The following is a 25,192-nucleotide window of genomic DNA, read 5'->3' on the forward strand; positions in this document are numbered from 1 at the left end:
TGGGCTCAAAATGGTGAACCTAGGTTTCATCACCGGTAACAATCCAGGACAAGAAGGCCTCTCCCTCAGCTTGCAACAAATCAAGACAAATATTTTTCTGTGTGATTTGTGATCCACTATCAGACACTGTGGGACCCATCTTGCACACACTTGTGGTATCCCAGAGTGTGGATAATTGCATCCACACTTCCTTTGCTGATTGACAGATGTAGTGCCAACTGCCAAGTTGTAATGTGCCTGTCCTTGTGGATGACATCAGCTCACTGCAACATGTCAGGTGTGACAGCCGTGGATGGTCTCCTTGACCACTGCAAATCGTGGAGCTCCGCCAAACCACCTTCTAATGACCTCAACCTCCATGCCTAGCGACTAACTGTATTTCTGTCGACAGCAGATGCTCCTAAGACTATGCACAAGCCTTTGTGAATATTCCCCACTGTTTCTTTCTTTGCAGTGAGAAATTCAATGACGGCACGTTGCTCACCTACAGAAGCTATTTTGAAACTGTCCTGCAGCTATGCTATCTATTGGAAGTGATGGAAACTTGCCATGCTCACTCAGGAGACAGCAAATAATACATATTTAACATTTTTCACTGGACCAACCACCGTAGTAAGAACCAGCATACATTCAAATAATAAGTAAAAGATGAATGGATTGAGCAGTGCCTCTATTCTGTGAAGGAGTATCTAGAAAAAGCAAAATTGGATAAACTTGCCCCCAACCAGACCAGAAATAGATAAAAATGTAATAATCAGATAATAAAGAAATAACAAATAAGCTAATACACAGATCAGTATTTATTGAGGTGATGGCAATTAACGGGTGCTTCTAGTACTTGGGGCTGGTTTTTCGTGAGCCACTCTACTACTCTTTGATGCTATAATTGTAAAATATAATATTATCTCTAACTAAAACATTGTGTTTTCAATAAGAAATGTTTGTAGTACTTAAGAGGTGGCCTGCTGTACATAGTACAATGCTATATTTACAAGGACATTAAATAAATAAATTTATTTTATTAACTGCTACCCTACAATGTGTCAAATACAAATAGACCATACGACTAATTGCGCATGGAAGAAATACTGTAGAGTTGATAAATCCGCATCTACACTCAATGATAACCCACTTTGTTCAACACTATAAGAAGCCACAATGATCCCAGTGCTCTTACTATGGGATTCCTGGATATAATACTAAAATAAGGTATAATATTTGTTTGCTTACAATGGTGAGAACATTACAATTGAACCACCATAAAAATTTAACTGTACTGATACTCCATATAATAAAAAATACTAATTTTTTATTGTTAGATTTATACCTTGACCCAAACCTTCGACAACGAAGAACTCCAATTGGCTCTCTATGTACATGATATGCTGGCTCACGTGCTATGTCACTGAATTCATCTCTAAAAGAGAAAACAAAAGAAGTTCATCATTAATTAGTACTGAGACTTGCAGAAACATATAAACAGAGTTCAAAATTGTTCTTTACAAAACATTTACGACACTCCATGCAAGTTCACCTCCTATTAAGACAATGCAGTTATAAGTGCATGGAACAAATACTACAAATTTCGAAAGCCAATGTTGTAAGTCATCAGTGGATTTTGAGCTTTCTCAGTATAATAAATATATAAGAACAAATAGAGTATTACTACTATACTAAAACAAAGGAGGTCCACTAAAAGCAATTGTCAGCAGGAGAGTGCAGTGACATAACAATTAAAATAAACAGTGGTATTTCTGCTTGGTCTAAGACAATAATATCTGTAGCAGCCAGTAAATACCCAGTTCTACCTTGACAAATTCACTCGCATGTCATTTGGAGATTTTGCAATGCTGCACAAATTTTTATAGATGATATACTGTATAGATGAACTAATATAAGATTTGGAATTCTAACATGTTCATTTTGACAATACCTACATCATGTCAGCCTATGACACAGAGCATCTTACTCATTGACAAGTATTTAACAGGTTGTATGAGCATGATTTGATGGGCAGTCTGCATAAATGTGTCTTTGCAATGGAGGGACATTTCTTGATCATTCTATTAATTCATAAGGAAGTTGTCGAACATAGGAATTGGTGACAGTCATCTTCATTTCCTGGACTCCAACATGATGCACATCTTCCTGGGCTCAACAACTTCTACACGATATTTCTTTCACAAAGATGTACTTTTGACCATCCCACATCATGAACTCCTCTAGAGTTCACTCAGACAAGGGGCAAATTGCAGTCGCAGCAAAGCACCACACCTCTAGTACATCCATTACATTAAGTGTCTCTCAAACTAACGATGGATGTACACATAATCAACAATTTAGTTGTGCTATAACAATGCATATATTAGCACTGGCATCATTTACCTATTATCAGCCATAAGTTTTCTCCATTTAAGATAACTGTAATGTTTTTTCATTCACATCATGTTAAAGAAGTTTATACACATGCTAGGAAGCTGATAGTTCGCAATACACACAGAGGACAATTTAATCATTTTTACTTTTCAACAGAAAATAGATAATTTGTCACTTCATCAGCTGTGATACTTGCAGGTATGTTCCCTACATATTCTGTGTACCTAGAACCATTGGTATATATAAGTAAAAGGAAGAATCCTGTGATCCCTAAAAGAAGAAGAAAATTATGGTGGTCATCAAAGGAATCACTTTTCTCAGTTTATTAGCTAAGTACTTGCTATTTGCATCTGTTAAATTAGTCCAATTAACTGAGGCTTTATGATAAGTAATGATACTGAACATCCTTTTTCATAGCATAACAGAGGGGAGAAACATTCTGGTAAAGGATGAAAATCTTCACTAAATGAATTACTAAACTAATAACTACCTTGCAATCATTTGTAACAGATTAATAACTGTTAAAAAAAACTTCCTTATGAAGTATGACTTTAACTGACATTGTAATTGGGCTGTAAGAGGGTTTCTAGTTTTAGATTGCTGATTCCATTTTTGATTGCTGATCCCAGCCCTGGCTTGTGCCAGCAGCGTAATGACTGATTTCTGCCAGTGCAATGACCTGCTTAAGTAATATTTATGTAGATGTTCATCAGAAGATGGAATTTTAAAATCTGAAAGCAATCAAATTATGAAGTGAAATTCAACAACAAAGTGCTATCGTACAGGGAAATTTGCAGGTATGTTCCCTCCAAATGTTATGTTGCCCATTACATATCTCCAATACACATTGCATTTTTGGGCAGGTCAATTGTTAATGCCACAAAGATCGAATTGTGCTATACTATGGAACCAATTCATTTCCTGGTACCTCACGATTCCAGGTATCAAACCTATAAGCAAATTTGATATAAATAGAAGGAAGTACTGGCAACTCATCATACCTACGCTGTGCCAATTTTCTACTATTTTATTTGCCAAAACTGGACAAGCACACAACTGGAGATGGCCCAAACATTTTACCTCATCAGTGTAAATGTGGTCACTGGATAACATCTTACATGATGTGTAAATGCTAATATGGGAGGAACAGCAGTAGAAGGAAGAAAAAGAAGAAAAAAAAGAGATAAATTCAATGCTATGAAGTGTAGGTTTTGCCAGAAACATGATGTGTGTAACTGCACAATGCGGCTCTTACAAATGTAGCTGGGTTTATTTCTCAAGACATTTCTGTCTTTGTGAACTGCATATCGAGAGACAAGAGAACAAAGACAAGTTACTTCCAATGATGATTTCAAGGAATAATTGTGAAATATTTGGACACAGAAATATAAGACACAGAAGAGTAAGACAACTGAATATCATTATAATATTTCTTTGTCCATATATGCTGTTGTGATCTACAGTCTAAAGACCGGTTTGATGTAGCTCTCTATGCCAGTCTATCCCGTGCAAGCCTCTTAATTGTTGCATAACTAAGGCAACCAATGGCCATTTCAACCTGATTACTGTGTTCAGGTTTGATAGCCCTCCATAATTACTGTACCTTCCACACTTCTTCCCAATACCAAATGATGTTTGCGATAGCTCAGGATATGTTCCATCAACCGACCCCTCCTTTCAGTTATTCTGTGTTTCCTGAATTCAATTTAGTACTTCCTCATTAATAATTTGATCTATCTACCTAATCTTCAGCATTCTTCTGTAATACCAAATGTCAAAAGTTTCTATTCCTCTCTTGTCTGAACTGTTGATGGTGCACGTTTCATTTCTCTACAATGCCACATTCAGGACAAATTAATACCATCAGAAACGATTTCCTAACAAATAAATTTATATTTGACAATAATATACTTTTTTAAATAAATGATTTTATCTCTTTAAAATTTGAGATCTATCACTGGAGCATAATCAGGATAAAATAGTAAAATTCAGTAAAACAGTCCTGATCACAACAGAAATATACCTATGTTGGCAACTGGTTTCAGTCTATAATTTAGACCATCACGGTGTTTACAGCCTGAGGATGGTCTACATTGCAGACCAAAGCTGTTGCCAACCTAAATAAACTTCTGTTGTAAATGAGACTGCTTTACTGAACTTTTAAGATTTTCTTATGCATTTTACATCCTCTATACTTTGGCCATCATGAGTTATTTTGCTGTCCAAACAGCTAAATTCATCGATCACTTTTAGAGTCTCATTTTCCCAATCTAATTTCCTCAGCATCACATGGTTTTATTTGACTACATTCTGTTAACCTTGTTTAGTAGACGTTCTCCTTATATTCTCTTTGACACTGTCAATTCTGTTGACCGCTCTTCCAAGTTGTTTGTTGTCTCTGACAGAATTACAGTGTCATTAAAAACTTAAAAGTTTTCTTTCTTCTTCCTCCACTTAAAACCCCCTTTCCAAATTTCTCCTTGATTTCCTTTACTTCTCAATCAATGTCCAGATTGAACAACATCAAGGACAGGTTCAACCTAGTCTCACTCCATTCTCAACCACTGCTTCCCTTTCATGTCCTTCTGTCTCTTGTTAAATGCAGACTGCTTTCTGTACAAGTTCTAGATAACTTTTCTACCATTTCCTCAATCTATCTTCTAAGGTGTTCCTACATTTCTCTGAAACCTGAACTGATCTTACCTGAGGTTGTTTCTAATTTGTGTCATTACTTTGTAGCCATGCTTTATTAAACCAAAAATTCACTAATATTCACACAAGTCAGCACCTGCCTTGTTTGGAATTGGAATAATTACATTCACCTTGATATTCGAGAATATTTTGCCAGTTCCTGTATATCTTGCACACAAGATGGAAGAGTTCTGTCATGGGTGGTTCTCACAGGGTTCTCAGTAATTCTGGAGGAATGTCACTCCAGGGCATCATTTTTGTATTATCTACTTTTGTCAGTTAAATTCAGTATCTCTTTTGTTATACAAGAGTATCTACAGGAGTTTCCTTTTTGTCTATTTGATACTCTGCTGCCTTCACTATTTCAACTCTCAAAGCTACCCACTCATCTTCTTTCCCGTTCCAGATATCTTCCTCTAATGGTCGAAATGAAAATTGTACCTACCTCTAATTATTTCAGTTTATTCAAGTCCCATCTACTTAACCCATTATATCCCAGAATTAATTTTTTTTTAGATTTTGACAAAATTTCAGATCCACTACCCACATGGGTTAATAACAACATTATGAATGTTAATTTACAATGGTGCCCTTAAATTAATTTTTTTTAAATGTATGACATGTCATACGATGGGCAGTAAGGGGTAGAATTCCTTACACAATTTTATCACAAGTAATATGTTGAATTCTACTATGATTATCATTTAATACAAGAATAAATGAAGAAAAAGTACAATAATAATTTCCAGTTATTGTAATGTTTGTTTTATTTATATTTTAAGGTTACTTTATTTACTTATACAAAACGTCAATTAGTATTGGGGAGAAGTGTGGAAGGTACAGTAATTATAGAGGGCTATCAAACCTTGAACATAGTAAGCAGGTTCAAATGGCCATTGGTTGCAGTAGTTATGCAGTGATTAAGAAACTTGCACAGGATAGACTGGCATAGAGAGCTACATCAAACTTGTCTTTGGACTGTAGATCACAACAGCATACATGGGCAAAGAAATATTATAATGACATTCAGTTGTCTTACTCTTAAGTATACATGGAAAATTCATATAGTAGAATCAACAAAACAACTATACTGCATTACATGAATAAAGTAAGACATTGTAATAATAAAGGACAAAAGACAAAAATAATAGTTTATTAGACAACTTAGTCTTCTTAGCGCCAGTGATACAAAATGAAACATCGCTTTGGACAGAGTTCCACATGGCTTTTTACACAGTGAACTTTTGTGCATTTACTTCACTGTCAACATCTTCTTTGCATGCTCTACTCATCAATCATGTGTCCAGCATTATCAAATCTTATGTTTTCTTGCACCTATGACAGAAATCATGGCCTCACACCTCTTGGCTTTTCAATGTTGAGTGAAGTCAGAAATGAAAGTACAATATGTCCGGTGGATTCCAGAACGCTTACATTGTTATTTAGATGCTGGTATAGGAGCCACATATTCACAATAGCACTATTTACGCAGAACCTGATCATGGGCCAGTACAATTTCTTTGATCTGATTCAAATGCGGTATAGATAATGTAGCTTGTCAAAAAGATCTTCTACTTCCATATGGAGATTACATTCCCGTACAAGGGTAGGCTGTGGTATGGAGACCTTCTTTCTTGATTCTCTATTTCACCTCAAGCATGTACTTTCAGCTAATACACCTTCATCCAATACATTTGTCCCCAGAGTCACTTGACTACTGTCGTTCCATCTTACAAGTGTCATAGAACTCTCTGTATCATGTAAAACATGAGTAGTATCTCATGGTGCCTTCTTTGTATCTGACATGGGTGCCTTCTCCAAGCGGTCATTTCTCAGGTTTCCTTTGCATTTGATTCCATCTGAAGTAAGAGATTCAAGTAGCAGAAAAAGAGTTAAAGTAATTGTCAATATCCACTGTGCTGTTCTGAGGGGTGTAGCCCACACAGAGCTTTTCAAGACTTGCTCCAACATACGGCTCAAATTTGATGAGATATCCATTAGATGTAGTAAACACCACCAATTGAAACCATAGTGAATTGGCTTGCCTCTTATAAACCATTTCACAAAGTGGTGGCCATAATAAGGCTCTATGTCTAGAAATTTCTTATTTGGATGTGAAATTAATGGCCAAACCTTATAAACTTTACCTTCTTTTTCAATGCTGTCATTATCATTGACATGGAAGAATCTATGAATTTTGTCAAAAGTATTTCTGGAGATAGAATTTGAAACATGGACATTGTTTGTGTCAGGTATGGTCTCCAAGTACAAACATTTATGCATGACTTATTTGTATGCTATGTCCCTTTTGAGCAGCACATTTGACTGTCTATCTCATCAGAATCTCAACCAAATCAGCATGAGAGAGAGAGAGAGAGAGAGAGAGAGAGAGAGAGAGAGAGAGAGAGAGAGAGAGAGAGAGAGAGGGAGAGGGGGGGAGGGAGAGAGAGAGAGAGAGATATATCTATTGGAGACAAGTTTGATGTGCACAGATGTTCTATTGTATCAGTTGTATGATCACAAGATACCTCAAATTTTTGTGAAGAGTCTAGAGAGTCTAGTCTTTCTTCTATTCAAAGTCTTGTTTTCATAAGTCGAGACTGCGATTGTGATTTGGAACACCAGTGATTTTCTTCGTAAGCGGATAAAGACGTAACATTTTCAACAAGGCCGTCAGTATTTACTGATCTTATCTCTGCAGTTTGTCCCAGAACATTCTTCTCTAAACCAGCGACAGTGGTGGGCTGGCCTTCCGCATCACCACCTGCATCATTTTTATTAGTGTCCTCACCATCATTTGGCGGAACAAGTACAAATTCAAGCTCCTGACATGTGCCAGTCAAGAACAGGACATTTAGACCTCTCCTTTTCCAATTTATATCTGAAATAAATTGTACCAACTGCAAGAAAATGACCCTTACTGCCCCCCCCCCCCCCCCCCCCCCCGTGCGATATTTCATCTGTAAAGGTATAAGCCAGAACCACAGCAAAGCAAATAAAGTACTCTTTACCAATTTATGCTTGTGTATAAATACGGTATATACTACAAAAATATCTAAAAACAAAGTTGATGTGACTTACCAAACAAAAGCGCTGGCAGGTCGATAGATACACAAACATACACACAAAATTCAAGCTTTCGCAACCAACGGTTGCTTCTTCAGGAAAGAGGGAAAGACGAAAGTATGTGGGTTTTAAGGGAGAAGGTAAGGAGTCATTCCAATCCCGGGTGTGGAAAGACTTACCTCAAGGGGAAAAAAGGACAGGTATACACTTGCACACACACACACACATATCCATCCGCACATACACAGACACAAGCAGACATTTGTAATTTTTTGGCCTTTAATAAATAATAATGTTCTTAACATACAGCCTACCTGTGAGACAAATGACTTGTGACATTACCGTAACTAATTAAAACTCTGCCATATCTCTCCTTTTTGCTACCGGAAGACTGTTACTACCTTTGTAAAAAAGAACCAGAGATGGGACTATGCATTGGGCACAGCCTTATAATCGCTGGTTCCCTGCTTGGAGGTAATTACCCCCTGAGGAGTAAAATACAATTTTATGAGAGGCAAAAATAAAAGGATTCAATTGTGTTTCAGTCATGAAATTATTCTTAAAACATCATTGGAATGATCACTAGTTCCTAAGACTGAAATACTGTTTGCTTATGTTACCAATAACTACATTCGTTTTTCAAATACTATAATTAAGGTATGACACAATGTTGTGGGGTTACAGCTCAAGAAACAAATGTATATAGATATTCCTCACACAGTCCATCCACTATGCACATACTTTGTACTTAGTACCGCACAACTATGACAGCAATTTTGAGACCTACACATCACTTATGTTTAAAAATCGGATCATAATGTCTTCTCTGAGTTGCAGTTAGTTGCTCCAACAGACCAGAAATACCTTCGTTATTCACTTCAGTCATCAGATACAAACCACTGGCAGCTTGATGTCTTCAAATTACTGCCAGCTCAGAAGTAAGGAATCCAGCAATCAAATTATTTACAAATAGGAGGTCTAAGTGTAGTGTACATATTTTAATTTGACTGATTTTAAATGGGGGAGCAGTGTGTGGGTGAAGGGAGTGCCATTAGGAACAGAAGTGGTGCTCAGGAATCATGTTTTGCAACATGTAGCTATCCTTGATGTGAATAGTTAGCTTTCCTTTCAGAGAAATAGAAGAAGCTTCTTTAGAAATGGATTGTGTCAACTGTCTCACTGATTCAATAGTTCTTGGTTTGACAGAATGCCTACAAAAACTACTTTTTATTTGTCATTTTAAAAATGAAAGTGTTGAAAGAACTTTATATTATAATCCATATGGTGGAACAAGAGTCCTCCCAGTTAAAGCGGACTTGTTGCAGTTGTTTCGCAAGTCGTCTACAACCAGTCACCAGATGTTATTTTGTATATTTCTCTGTGACAACATTTAAAAGATACTGTCGCTCTGCAGATGACTATTATTATCAGTCACATAGCTCTGGTACCAACGGCAGCCATCAGCACTTTACAGTTGGAAGGTGGTAACAGCACTGTCAGCATTAAAGGCTCTTATTTTGACAATCGAAGTACAATTACAGGACAGTGCTTTTATTTGAGCTACTGGAGAAGAAAACAACATGAAACTGCACAGGCTGAGAGGGTATGAGATGTTATTTAAGAGATTACAAAATTGGAACATATTTACAAATTTGGCAAGATGAGCTAACTTATTAGTTTGACGATGCACCCCTTTGGCCTGGATGTGTGCACAAATCAGTTGGATGGATATAATAAAGCTGTTCTATCTTCTCTTGAGCCAAGCTGGCCCACAACTGTTGTAACTGGTCCTTGATATCCTGGATACTGGCGCAAGAGTGATCTCCAAGCTGGCCCCATGCATGTTACATTACAGACAAATTGGGTGGTCTTGCTGGCCATAGGGGTACCACATCAAATGCAGACAATTCATATACACAGTATACACAGTTGCCTTGTGTGAATGATAATGACACCACGATACTGTTGCATTAGGGGTAGCACATGAGGACACAGTATCCATGATGTATTGTTGTTCCATCACTCCTCAGTCACTACCAGCTGTGATCTCAAGTCATAGCCGAAGGCTCCACACACCGTGACGCATACAGCTACATACATACTCCGCAAGCTACTATATGGAGTACAGTGAAAGCTTGACACATATATCTCTATACATGATTCGCAAGCCACCATATGGTGTACAGCGAAATATATCATACACCACTACTAGTCATGTCCAAAACAACTGTCTATATACCTATGTACAAGCTTTAATTTCCCTTAACTTGTCTTCAAGGTCATTACATGAAATGTTCACTGATGGCAGAAGAACTGTTCTGCAGTCAGCTGCAAATGCCTTTCCTTTAAAATTTCTCAACATTGTTTCACGAAAAGAACATTGCCTTTCCTCCAGGGATTTCCATTTGAATTCATGAACTATCTCCATAACACTCATATGGAGCATCACTCAAGAATGGGTCATACAAGTGTTATACATGCAGTCTCCATTGAAGATAAGCTACATTTTTCTAAAACTCTCCTAATACAACAAAGTCAGTCATTAATTTTCCCTACTACCATTCTTACACGGTTGGTCAATTTCATATTACTTTGCAACATTACACCCAGATATTAAAACAAAGTGACTGTGTCAAGCAACACACCACTAATACTGTATTTGAACAGTAAAGTATTGATTTTTCCTACTCACCTGCATTAACTTAAATTTTTCTGCATATAGAGCAAGCTGCCATTTATTACACCGAAAATAAGTTCTGTATACAGAGAACCCACATTCCTATTACACTTCCAAGGATCAGTCCTGATGATACCCTTGTCTCCGTTGAACATTCGCCACTGAGGACAATGTGCTGGATTCTATTAGTTATGAAGTCTTGAAGCCACTCTCACATATCTGGGCAGCTACTCTGTATGCTTGGACCTTCATAAACAGTCTACAGTGGCTACTGTGCCAAATGCTTTCTGGAAATCGAGTAATATGGAATCTTGTCTGTTGCCCTTCATCCATGGTTCTTAGTATGTAGTGTGAAAAAGTGCAAGTTGAGTTTCGCACAAGCAATGTTTTCTGAATTTGCACTGATTTGTTGACAGAAGGTTTTCTGTCTCAAGGAAATTATTATATTCGAACATAGAATATTTTCAAGTATTCTGCAGCATACCAATGTTAAGGATACAGGTTTGTAATTTTACAGATCCATCCTTTTGCCCCTGTTATATACAGGAATCACCTGCACTTTTTTCCAGTCACTTGGGACATTGTGATGGGCGAGAGATTTGTAATAAATACAAGCTATGTAGGAGGCGAATGCTGTAGGTGGTCTAATAGGATGCTAACAACTGCTTGTCTGCTCTTCCCAGCATAAATACTCTCCTGGCCTTCTGGAATTTATTAACTTTAGCAACCACTGGCACTATGATGACCTGATCAATAGTCCTTGTTTCTATACAGACACTGATGATAAGGTCAGTGCTTGTTTACATGTACAAGGTCTAAAATATTTCCACTGTGTGTGGGTTGTTGAACCAGCTGCTAAAGGCACTTTGGAAAATGTGTTCAAAATTACTTCGCAAGATTGCATGTCCCTACCACCTGAAATGAATCCATATGTCCCAGTCTATACTGAGTAGGTTAAAGTCATCTCGAACTAATGTTTCTGTGCTACTGAGCTAAAACATTGTTTGAATGATTCTACAACTGTTGCAGCAGTATCAGATGACCAGTAAAAACATCCGAAGATTAACTTGAGTTCACATTGGCCAGTATTTGTGTCCAGGCAACTTTTTAGTTTACTCAATTTCAACCTCATTAGAGACAATATTTTTGTCAGCTGCAATGAAGATTCATTTCCTGGAGGGTAGTGTATACAGAATCATGAATGCGACATCAATTTACTGTTAAAACTTTGACAGTTCTTGTACTTTATACATGATCTGATTTTCTCTGTGCATACTGACTGATGGGTGTTCATTAAAGAACCTCAAATTATCACCTATCCTAAAAAAATTCCATGTACACTCCACATGTTCTCTGCTACCCTATTAGCTGCTTCCTGTGTGTAGTGCATCCCTGACCTATCAAAAGGAATCCTACAATTCCACAACCAATGATGCAGATCTAGAAATCTGCAGCCAAGACTGTTACAGAAACGTCAAACACTCTGGTTGAGAGTCCACTCGACGCCAACCCAAAGGACTCCGATCAATTTTCAAATCATGAGCTTCACTTGCATCCTGCACTGAGGCTAGCACACTTCACTACTATCACCAGCCACCCTTACGAACGGAGGAAAGCCTCAGAACCAAAGTGACAGGTGTCATTGGTGCCCAACATGAACCACAGCCTGCAAACGACTGCACTCTTGACAGCTGCAGGGCAGGGCCACCTTCACATCTTGGATGAAGTACCCTTGCAGACATACCAAGCACAAATTGGATTTATTTCCAAACCTGGACGCTATCTTCTTAAGAGGCTCCATTACGTGCCAAACACTGGTACTCCTGATAACTGGTAAACCTGCGTCTGCGTACACACTGTACATCCAACCACTACTGATTTGCAAATTAAACTGTAAAAGCACATAGTAAAAGCTAACTACAACTTGCTACTCTCCTGATGTGTCACAAGTGACTACTGTTGCCAGGAGTAACACCACTGTCTCTCTCCAAAACACTGAAAGAATGGGACCCTTTCCCAGATCACCACCATACTCATCGGACATCGCCCATATGGTTGCTGCGTGTGGCCAGTGTGCTCAACAACTGGCGGCACCTCGTACGAGGCGCAGCAAGTTGTTGAGCACACCGACCACACGCAGCAACCATGTGGGCGATGTCCAAATCAATACCGGGCCAATAAACGTGCCTGTGGGCCAGGTACTTGTCTGAGAAATACCCCAATGGCCTTCATGCAACAGTTTGAGAACATCTTTGCGAAGATAGGCTGGCACCACAACCTGTGGAGATGCGCCATCCGTGGCCAGAAGAACAACACCATCACGAACAGACAGATGAAGGCGCAAGGCATGGTAGATGCAAACGGGATCCGATGCCCGGCTCTTGGTCCTGCCTGGTCAACCCCGTTGAACAAAACCGATCACCTGATGCAGGACTGGTCCCGTGCAGTAGCCGACGCGACCTGCGAACCTGTAAGTGGACAACCCTCGACCGCACGACATTCTTCCTCATCAATGTGGAAACAGAGTAGTTCATCACGATCGAAAACCGGGACAGGGCCCATCGGCAATTGCGACAATGCGTCAGCTTTGGCATGCTGGGCCGTGGGGCGATAGTGAATCTCATAGTGAAAACGAGACAGGTATAAGGCCCAACGTTGCAGGCCGTGAGCTGCCTTATGCGGAAGCGACGCCGATGGGCTGAACAGAGAGACCAGCGGCTTGTGGTCGTTGATGAGGTGAAACTTAGAACCATACAAAAAAAACCTGAACTTTTTTAGAGCATAAATGATAGCAAGCACCTCCCTTTCGATTTGAGAGTAACGCCGTTGCGCATCGTTGAGGGTCTTGGAAACATAGGCGATGGGTCGTTCTGACCCATCCTCATACCGATGGGCGGGAACAGCCCCTAGGCCATACTGTGACGCGTCAGTCACCAGAACCAAGTGCTGACCTGGACGGAATCTGGCAAGACAAGGCGCCAACTGCAAATGAGCCTTCAGGCAGACAAAAGCCTGCTCACACTCGTCGGACCAACAGAAAGGGACGTTTTTGCGTAACAGATGATGCACAGGATGAGCTACCGCCGCCGCGGATGGAATGAATTTGTGATAATAAGCAAACTTGCCTAGAAATGCCTGAAGTTCTTTGACCGTAGGTGGCCGAGGTAGAGCGTTAATGGACGCAACATGCTGACGTAGAGGACGTATACCCTCACGGGACAAGTGGAAACCAAGATACACAATGGAGGGTTGGAAGAACTGTGACTTCTCCAGATTGCACCTCAACCCAGCCAAATGCAAAACCCGAAACAGCGAACGCAAATTGCAAAGGTGCTCCTCAGTGGAGGCCCCCGTGACAACAATGTCATCCAGATAGTTTATGCAGCCGGCAACGGAAGCTGAAAAATAGCCAGCGCGCTAGCGACACCAAATGGTAACCGCTGGTACTGATACAACCCACAAGGAGTGTTGATGACGAGAAATTCTTTGGAAGAAGCATCCAACGGCAACTGATGGTACGCCTCTGATAAATCAAGTTTGGAAAAGAACTGGAGCCCAGCGAGCTTGGTAAATAACTCCTCAGGATGAGGAAGAGGATAAGTGTCAATGAGGCTCTGAGTGTTGACAGTGTCTTTAAAATCACCACACAATCGTAGACTCCCATTTGGTTTAGAAACCACCACGATTGGTGATGCCCATTCGCTGGAGGTAACAGGAAGGAGGATCCCTGAAGCTGTTAACCTGTCTATCTCAGCCTTGACAGGTGCACGCAACGCCACCGGAATAGGGCATGCCCGGAAAAACTTAGGGCAAGCTGTAGGTTTAAGAGTAATGTAGGCTTCAAATCCTTGGCACGACCCAGACCAGCAGAGAACACGGACGAAAATTCAGAATACAATCCATCCAGCTGTTGATACGGAATATCCTCAGATATGAGGTGCACATCATCATCAATGGAGAACCCGAACAACTGGAAAGCATCATAACCGAACAGGTTTTCAGTGCCCGCATGATCCACCACATAAAACGTGAGGGGCCTAACAACAGACTTGTAGGCACTGGAAGCATCAAACTGGCCAATGATGGGAATTTTCTGTTTATTATAAGTTCTCAGATTTTGCGTAACTGGGGACAAAGGAGGGGAGCCCAACTCCAAATATGTGCGAGAATTAATGAGAGTTACTGCAGAGCCAGCGTCCGCTTGCATGTGCACGTCTTTATCCAGAACACGAACAGTAACAAATAACTTATTTGTTTGAGAAAGCACACAGTGAACATCCATGTCCGATGCCTCGTCCTCATCGACGAGAACTTTAGGGGACTGACACACAGAAGCAATATGGCCTTTTTTCTTACATGAATTACACGTGGCCCAACGTTTTGGACACACGGCCCTGTCATGCTATACGAAACAATGTGGACAAGAAGGAAGTGCGGAACGAACCTGCTTCTGTAGTTGCTGTTTTCGCTGCAAGCGTTGCGGCCCAACGTGGCGTTGTTCACACAAGTGAACCGCCGCCACATCTTCGTTCTCCTGTGAAACAGGCAAATTGTCCGTGTCGAAAGTTGACTGTACAGCGCCTACATCACACCACGCGTCTATTTGCGTGCCAGCAGCGTGAGACACTTCAAAGGATTGAGCGATGCTTAGAACTTCCGAGGACAACGGGTTTGGCAGTTGTAGGGCACGTTGCCGAACTTCTTTATCAGGAGCAAGCCGTAGAATAGCATCCGTAACCCTTGAATCAGCATAAGACTCATGATGAGTGTCCGTGACAAACTGACATTTCCTACTCAGACCGTGTAGTTACGCCGCCCAAGCCCGGTAAGATTGATGGGGCTGTTTACGACATGCGGGCGGCAACGACGTGGGTGTTTTTTCGGTAATAGCTAGACGTCTAAGTCGCACATTTCTTGGAAGGACAGAGAGGCAGGTTCCCACAGAGGGGCTAACTGAGATACCAGCTGATAGATCCGTGGGGAAATCCAAGATAGAAGTAACGACTTACTCATAGGAGCGTCAACAACGCCGAAAGCCAAGAAGTGTTGCCGCAAACGCTTCTCATAATACTCTCAGTCTTCAGCGGCCTTGTCGTAAGGAGGGAATGGAGGAAGAGAAGAGGAAGACAGACGATGAGTAAGCGACGTCGAAAACGCCTGAATCGCAGCCGTCAGCTGTGTTTGTTGTTCCATGAGCGCTTGCATAAGCTGTTCCATGTCTGCCCCGTCACGAGCACAAAAATCCACAACGCAGTGAAAATATCCCATCCTCGTCGCTAAAAAGTGTTATAACCTTTACTCGCCAATATTGCGTGGATATTCAAACACTCTCACTTAGGAACAATAGCTAGTTACATGATATCAACTCAGTATCTCGTATTTGACTGCCGTGCCGTGACATGCGGCCGGCGCCGTTCGTAGCTAGGTGGCGCTCCTGTGCTCAGCCGAGTTGCGGGGCGCCTCTATCGCCGTTTGCACGTACTGTCGTGGCAGCACTGTTAAATGTGGTGGCACTGTCACAACAGTAACCAATTAGTTTTTTACTGTAGTATCACTCTCTCCATTCTCTGTATAAAGTCATGACACCATGATTTTACCCAAACATATCTGTCTGGTATTCACTGGCTTGCAACACAGGGATATGGAATATACACTCACAGATTTATCTAGTATTCTGTACTTAGTTGCATTTCAACAGCAAAAGCTTGAAACTTCATTTTTACTTTCACCTTTTTCATTGAGTATACTGATCTTTCTTCCTTAAATTTAATGCAAGGACTGTACTGTCTTTCAATCTTAGATTTCTGCTAAGCACAAAGTGAGCGTGCAACAAAGCCATTGCCAATATATCCTTTATCATATGTTATTTTGCAACAGGAAGATCACATTCCTTACTCTGTGCAGCTGAAACATAAATTTCACTTTACCTGTATGGGTTATGTAATGCATGTTGTCCATATGATGGTAGTCTTCCATAAAGGCTACGCTGTCCCATTAAAGGCATTTGTGTTTGGAAATGAGCTTCAGATACAGGGTCTTCATCAGAGCTGTAAGGTAAATTTACCAGAAATATGTTGACTGTTTTCAAATCATTAACAGAAAATGTAAAAACTGAAACTAAAAATGTACAGTAGAAGTGAGATTGAGGCGTTCTTTAGAATGACAACTTAACTGAAATCCAAATTAGTCGGTACTTCTCAAATGTTAAATTATCATATCATATATTCTGAAACCACAATATTTCATTTATATTTGGCTGAAATTTAGTCCATGTATGAAAGTTTAAAATGAATAAAAAAAACTATTAAAATGTTTGATTCTCTTATCTTGATCTCAATGTACTTCAGTCAAATAGCTGTTACAGACAATCCATCAATTACAGAAAAGTAGCAATGTATCCAACACTAAGAAATTGAATTGCTTCTTTTTGTTCAAATACAACAAAAAAGGTGAACAATTAAACATTTATAATGAAACAAAAATAAGGTGCAGGTGTGGATGAAACCAGTAAAATTGCTCAATAATGCTTTGTAGTCTTTACTAACACCAGAAATAAAGCTTTCTCTTTCTTTTCTCTGTTGAAAACAAAGCCCATACAACCACTCAGATTTTTTTACCTTCGTTAGTAGACTCTAATCTTTTTCTTTGTTGCAGAAGCAATTTGACATATTTGCCTCACCTATCAGAAAAAAGGTTACTTACAGCAGTTATACTAACACAGGAAATACATCAATTTTTTGTCACAACATTCTCACTTTCTGTCCTCAGCCCATATGCCTTCAACGACTACCACAGCAGAATATAGTCAAATGATATTGCACAAAACCCAAAGAAATTCTGGTCCTATGTAAAGGCTATTAGTGCATCAAAGTTAGTGTCCAGTACCTAGCAAATGAGACAGGAACTGAAACTGAAGTTGGAAAAGCAAAAGCTGAAATGCGTAACTCCATTTTCAAATGTTCCTTTAGAAATCAAAACCAGAATAACTGCTCCAATTTAATCCTTGTAACGTTGAAAAAATGAATGAAATCGTTATTAGTGTCAGTGGTCTTGAGAAACAGCTGAAATTGTTAAAATTGAAGAAAGCTCCAAGGCACAATGGAATCCCTGTCAGATTCTATGCTGAATTTGTGGCTGAGTTAGCCCCTCTTCTAACTATAATCTATCACAGATCCTCAAACAAAAAACTGTGCCCAGTTCTTGGAAAAAAGCACAGGTCACACCCATCTACAAGAAGGGTAGTAGAAGTGGTCCACAAAACTACTTTTCAATATCCTTGACATCGATTTGTTGTAGAATCTTAGAACATATTCTGAGCTCAAACATAATGAGGTATCTCAAACAGAATGACCTTCTCAATGCCAACCAGCATGGATCTCCAAAACATTGATCATGTGAAACTCATCTCGCACTTTTCTCATGACATACTGAAAGCTTTGGATCAATGCAATCAGATTGATACAGCGTTTCTTTATTTCCGAAAAGAATTTGACTCAGTACCTCACATATTGCCACCAAGGAAATTTTTGACTCGATTGACTTATTGGCCAGGAGGATGTAACATGTTATCTTGGATGGAGAGTCAGATATCGGAGTAACTTCAGGTATGCTCCAGGGAAGTATGGTGGGATCCTTGCTGTTCATGTTGCACATCAATGGGTTTGCAGATGAGATTAATAGAAGCCTCAAACTTTCTGCAGATAATGCAATTATCTATAATAAAGTACTATCTGAAAGAAGCGGCATAAATATTGAGTCAAATCTCAATAAGATTTCAAAGTGGTGCTAAGATGGTTTAAATGTTTACAAATGTGAAACTGTGCACTTCACAAAAAAAAAACGTATTATGCTATCACTACAATATCAGAGTCACTGTTGGAATCGGCCAACTCATGCAAATACCTGGGTGTAACACATTATAGCGACGTGAAATAGACTGATCACATTGGCTCAGTTGTGCATAAAGCACGCGGCAGACTTTGGTTTAGGGGTAGAATACTGGAGAAGTGCAATCAGTCTGCTTACAAATCACTCGAGTGACCTGTTCTAGAATACTGTTCAAGTGTGTGGGATCCATACCAAATAGGACTAACAGGGAATATTGAACATGTACGGAGAAGGGTAGCATGAGTTGTCACAGGTTATTTAATCCATGGGAAAGTGTCACAGAGATACGAAAAAACTGAACCGGGAGATTCTTGAAGATTGACATAAACTATCGCCATAAAGTCTATAAACAAAGTTTCAAGAACTGGCTTTAAATGATGATTCTTGGAATATACAGTACTACAATTCCCTATGTATCACTCACATAGGGATTGTGAGGATAAGATTAGGATAATTGCTCATGGACAGAGGCATTCAAACAATGATTCTTCCTGCACTCCATATGTGAAAGGAACTGGAAGAAACCATAACTGCTACAGTGACTGATATGTACCCTCTGCCATGCACCTCAGGGTGGTTTGCAGAATATAGATGTAGGTATTCTACTGCAACATCCTACTTTGCAGATTCTTGGTTGTTAACACCATAAAGCCTGACCCTTTCATGATGACAATGCAAATATACTTTAACTGGTTCCTCATAAAACGTCTCCTTGACAATAGTTATGTAAAAAGCAGGAAATGTGAATCAATAACATACAAACATAGATGGATAATTAAATCTTTACCACTGAGATTTTCTCTCTTCTTCTTTCTCTCGCCTGGCACTATCCCTAATTAAAGCTCAAAGAGTGGAGGGTCAAGGACTATTTCTCATAACTTAAAAATCATTAATATCATCAGTTTGTATGTTATTGAACATGATGTTACAGAGATATAGGATTTCAATATTTTTTCTCACCCCTTTCATCCAGCTCTATAAATATATAAGAAGTCTCACCAACGTAAAAATGTCAACAACACCACCAACAAAAATTTTGTTGCGTTTAAGATCATTCCTTTTCATCACTTAGAACATATGGAAGATGGTATTTAATAGTTCTTCATTTGTTTAAAATCTAAACACCACGCAATATATGAAAGTGCAGGGTACATAATTTTATCTGTTCCTCCACGTGGTTAACCTTCTACTACCAGTACTGCTTGCTCTAAAATGTCCACAAACATATTTCAATATCAAATGGCAGAACATAAAATAAGATACTCAAATGTCTACAATTTTGAGTTGATAACAATGTTCAAGAGTTACACTAATCCTTTTTTGCAAGTTCACACATTCAGTTGTTTGCAAGTTCACAGTTCTAAAAACATTTTTTTCATGCTATACATCTTTAAAAATTCAACACCAGTTCAACTGTCATACAAGTATTTTAGCTGCCAGTAAAGGGTATCTGAGAACTAATTGTTTTATTGGAACCCCTGCTTCAAAGCCGACAAAAATCACTTTTATGAGTGTGATATTGTTTTGGTTATGTATTTCGTCATTTCAGTTGTCAGATGATGTGTTCCAGTGACAATTTCAACTTCATCCCAAAAACCGATTGTGTTAAATTTTCTCACAGTAGTTCAACCTTGTAACCCATTAATAAGGTCTCTATCACAATGGAAATGGAAATTTCGTGTGGCTAGGGCCTCCCGTCGGGTAGACCGTTCGCCTTGTGCAGGTCTTTCAATTTGATGCCACTTCGGCGACCTGCGCGTCGATGGGGATGAAATGATGATGATTAGGACAACACAACACCCAGTCCCTGAGTGGAGAAAATCTCTGACCCAGCCGGGAATCGAACCCGGGCCCTTAGTATTGACAGTCTGTCACACTGGCCACTCAGCTACCGGGGGCGGACTCTATCACAATAATCAGGGATAATTCAGTACTTCTTTTCTTGTGAGACTTTTTACAGATAAACCTGATATTAATCCTACTGACAATTTTAAACTCTTGAGTTAAATTCTTCCACAGTGGTTTCAATTGGCTTCTACTTCCTTATGGCACTGATTACTGCCAATTATTCTGTCGTCAGGACAGTTTGCCCCTACACATCTCTCTGCTCATTTTGAATCATCGCTGTAAGTTGGGTGAATACTCCCTGATGAATAGTTATGAATGCTAAAATATCAGCAGCGATTAGTGGAGTGTGTTGGGATACACAAACGCTTATGGATAGGGCAACCAATGATTAAGATAACACCTGCATTCAGAGATTGCTTTTGCAAGGCCCAACCCAGTAAAGCAGCCCAGCTGATTGGTAGAAATGCCTTTTGTTTCCGGCAGTGTCAAAGATGCAGGAAATGTGTGCTGTTCTAGCTCAATCAATTTAGCACTACCCAATGAAATCTATTCGCAAGAAAGCAGCTGGACTTCCAAGTATCATAGTCAACAAATCTTGACCATATAATAAAACAGACTGAACAATGACAGTATTTAGACCCATGTTTGTGAATCCAATGTCTGACAATTTCTAAATAACAAGTCTCGCCCAAGAGTGTTATTTTCTGATGAATGTGCAATACACCAAGGTTTAGAGACGACAACGGGGATGTCTGAAAGTTATAACAGTTGATTTTTTTACTTCTATAACAAAAAGAAGTACACAAGGATGATTATCGATCCTTCCTTCATGTTCTCAACACAAAAGACACATCAACCACTGACTTTATATTGTGACAGGAGAGTGAGAAAGTGAGTATGGTATCATAATTGGAGTACGACATTCTTTTCTGAAAATTGTCAGAATAGCACTGTATTTGGCACTAAAAATGTTAAGAGTGTGCGAAATGTAATGTAGAGAAAAAGAAGCAAAATATAAATACATTAGAATACTTAATTCACACACCCAAGCATTTTATTTGCATTACCTTAATTGATCTCGTCCATACTGGTAGGCTGCTGGATCTTCAAACAGCAAAGTTCTTGCATCTTCTCTGTAAGCAGATGACTGTACCAAAGAAGGAAACTGCATCTGTAGTCCACTATTCTGATATCTAGCAGATCAACAGAAATAAAACAATATCTGGGTGTCAAAATACTGCTCTCCAGTTTGTTTCTTATGTACTTTTTGAAACTTAATACATTACTGTAAAAACTTACCAACTACAGGAGATAAAATGCCTACACATATTAATCTGTGCACGTCAGTGTATGGTACCAATATGTTCCAAAAAGCCACATGCTAAAATGCAATTTTTTTGCAAAAGCCAACCAGAACCCTGGGTCAGGGGAGACTTACTGGATGGGACGAGAGGGAAAGACTGATTGTTGGGGACTGCACTGGACAAGATTTGAAAACCTGAGAGCTTAAAGGTGGAAGACAGGGTAATATGCAAGAAATAGATTACTGCTAATTCAACGTGCATGGGTTAATAACAGTGAAAAGCTAAGTGCATTGTACATAACAGAGGTGAGAAGGGTCGGCAGAGTTCTGAAAAACAAGGTGTACAATTTTGCCGACGGGTGGCGAAAACGATAAGTAGCGGTCAAAACAAACAGATCACAGACGTCAGGATGTTAGCTTGGACCTCGGTCAACATAACCTCATTCAAACATTTGTCGATTTGTATCTGAATCATAAAGTTGTCAGTTTACGAGCCTAATACTCATCATTTGCGGGAGGTGTCACTGTTTTGTTTCAATATGAAGAAAACAGTGGCCGAGTCTCATCGAATGCTCTCATGTACGTAAGGTAAGGATGCTACTAGTGAGAGAATGTGTCGTGAGTGGTTTCAACGCTTCAAGACTGATGATTTTAACGTTGTAGACCGGCACAGTGGTGGAAGAGAGAATGTTTTCAAAGATGCAGAATTGGAGACATTACTAAGTGAAGACTCGCGTCAAACTCAAGAAGGATTGGCATGATTAGTGGGAATGACACAGCAAGCCATTTCAAAAGGTCTCAAGGCTATGGGCATGATTCAGAAAGAAGGAACTTTGATCCTGTGTGAGCTGAAACCAAGAGATGTTGAACGGCGTCTGTGTGTTTGTGAACAGTTGCTTCAGAGGCATAAACGGAAGGGATTTCTGCATTGCATTGTGACCAGGGCGAAAAATGGGTTCATTACGATAATCCTAAATGCATAAAATCATGGGGATATCCTGGCCATGCTTCCATGTCGATGGCCAAATCAAATATTCACGGCTCCAAAATCAAGCTCAGCGCCATGTACTATGAGGTGTTAAAACCAAGTGAATAACCTCAGGCGCTTGTTATGGAATGTAATTAATGCATTTGAGCAGAGCATCAAAACACAAACGGGCAAAACACAGCAAGAGGCATGATATACATTAATGACTTGCCATTCCACATTGATGAAGATGCAAAGTTAGTTCTTTTTGCTGATAATATAAGTATAGTAATAACATCCAAAAACCAAGAACTAAGTGATGTAATTGTAAATGATGTTTTTCACAAAATTATTAAGTGCTTCTCAGCAAATGGACTCTCTTTAAATTTTGATAAAACACAGTATATACAGTAAATGGCACAACTCCAGTAATAAATATAGACTTTGAACGGAAATCTGTAGCTAAGGTAGAATTTTCAAAATTTTTAGGTGTGTCCATTGATGAGAGGTTAAACTGGAAGTAACACATTGATGGTCTGCTGAAATGTCTGAGTTCAGCTACGTATGCTATCAGAGTTATAGCAAATTTTGGTGATAAGAATCTCAGTAAATTAGCTTACTATGCCTACTTTCATTCACTGCTTTCGTATGGCATCGTATTCTGGGGTAATTCATCGCCGAGTAGAAAAGTATTCATTGCTCATAAACGTGTAATCAGAATAATTGCTGGAACCCACCCACGGTCATCCTGCAGACATCAATTTAAGGATCTAGGAATCCTCACAGTGTATATATATATATTCACTTATGAAATTGTTTGTTAACAATCCAATCCAGTTCAGAAGTAATAGCTGTGTGCATAGCTATAACACCAGGAGAAAGGATGATCTCCACTATGCAGGGTTAAATCTGACTTTGGCACAGAAAGGGGTAAATTATGCTGCCACAAAACTACTCCTGCTCAGTGGCTGAATTTTTAGATATAAATTAAGGGGGGGGGGGGGGGGGGGGGGAACAGCAACTTAAACATTAGTGTCATGCAATATTATGTGTAATTTAATATCTTGTACAGACATCTTTTATTAACCTGACACGTTCCACATCATTACAAAGTGTCGAATTCATGATCTATGGAACAAGTATTAATCTAATCTAATCTAAAGTGATTTTCAGCACAATGCTTTACCCCACATTGTAAAAGAGGTCAAAACGTACTTGGAAACCGCACCCATCATATTCTCCAGACATTACTCCCTCTGACTATCACCTTTTAGACCAATGGCAGATGAGCTGGCTGACCAACACTTCCGATCTCATGAAGAAGTCACAAATTGGATCGATTCGTGGATCGCTTCAAAAGACGAACAATTTTTTCGGCGCGAGATTCATAAACTGCCCAAAAGATGGGAGAAAGTAGTGGCCAGTGATGGAAAATACTTTGAATGATACATGTGTAACCAATTTGTTTCATTAAAGCCTCAAATGTTGGGGAAAATGGCTCAAGCAAAGTTGTACACCTTGTAGTATCTGGGGAAAGAATCCAGATGGCATGTGTGGTGAAACATGCATGAAGGTCAGGACTGTCATGTTATAGAGCATGATCTGCAGCAGGATATTGTGGGGTGTGGTATACACCCCCTGTCTATGCCCATTCATCCACACTGGTAACTTGGTGGTAGCCACGGCAATGTAAAAGGCTGAACAATGTTTACATAAAAGATGTGGGTATATGACGTGTCGTTTTAAAGGTGGCTCTCCCTTCGATGGTATATGTTTTGTCAGTTAAAGGGCTGGTACAAGTGGTGGTAGAAGCATACATAGGTCAAGTCTTGTAGTTGAGAGGGTCAAGTGATGGGAGTCATAGGGTAGGGAGATGGGTGCAGAAGGAGCATAGGACCTGACAACGATATTGCAGAGATCGGGAAGGCAATGGAAAGCTATTCTTGGTGTGGTGGGCAAAATCTCAGGGAGAATGGATCTATTTAAGGGCAAGTTTTCCTGAAATCATGCCCTGAAATGAGATCCATAACACATCAAAATTTTTAATGAATAGTAAATACAAAATGCAACCCCTGTCACAAAGTGGTATACATCAAATTATTTGCAAGCAGTGTAAAAAATTGTATATTGGCCAGTCAGGCAGAGCTATGGCAATTTGGCTATGTGAACATGAGTGAAGCTGGCGATTAAAGAAGAAAGATTCAACCTTTGTTGATCATCCTTTAGCACAGTACTATCCATATGCTGTAGAATGTGAACTTTTACATTATATCAAAACAGTAGAAAGATGACCCTATTAGAAATAAACAAACACATGACACAAAATGGCAGCCTAGTATTAAATGCTGAGACTCAGTTTCCATTTTCTCCCTTGTGA

The 25,192-nt window shown here is 39.5% G+C and overlaps 1 protein-coding gene across 50 annotated transcripts in view; it reads right to left on the reverse strand.

Annotated features, from left to right (window-relative positions):
* LOC126336387 (uncharacterized) overlaps window positions 1-25,192 on the reverse strand; it is a 258,002-nt gene that overhangs the window by 17,577 nt on the left and 215,233 nt on the right. For 46 of the 50 annotated variants that reach the window (XM_050000052.1, XM_050000040.1, XM_050000055.1 and 43 more), the window contains 3 exons: window positions 21,613-21,738; window positions 16,738-16,857; window positions 1,328-1,417 (listed from right to left, as the gene is read on the reverse strand). In XM_050000052.1, coding sequence (XP_049856009.1) covers window positions 1,328-1,417; window positions 16,738-16,857; window positions 21,613-21,738 — 336 coding nt within the window. The remainder of the gene's footprint in view (window positions 1-1,327; window positions 1,418-16,737; window positions 16,858-21,612; window positions 21,739-25,192) is intronic. The other 4 variants (XM_050000032.1, XM_050000031.1, XM_050000044.1 and 1 more) reach the window with 1 other exon arrangement.

The sequence above is a fragment of the Schistocerca gregaria genome, chromosome 2 (genome assembly GCF_023897955.1).
Source record: "Schistocerca gregaria isolate iqSchGreg1 chromosome 2, iqSchGreg1.2, whole genome shotgun sequence".
Lineage (NCBI taxonomy): Eukaryota > Metazoa > Arthropoda > Insecta > Orthoptera > Acrididae > Schistocerca > Schistocerca gregaria.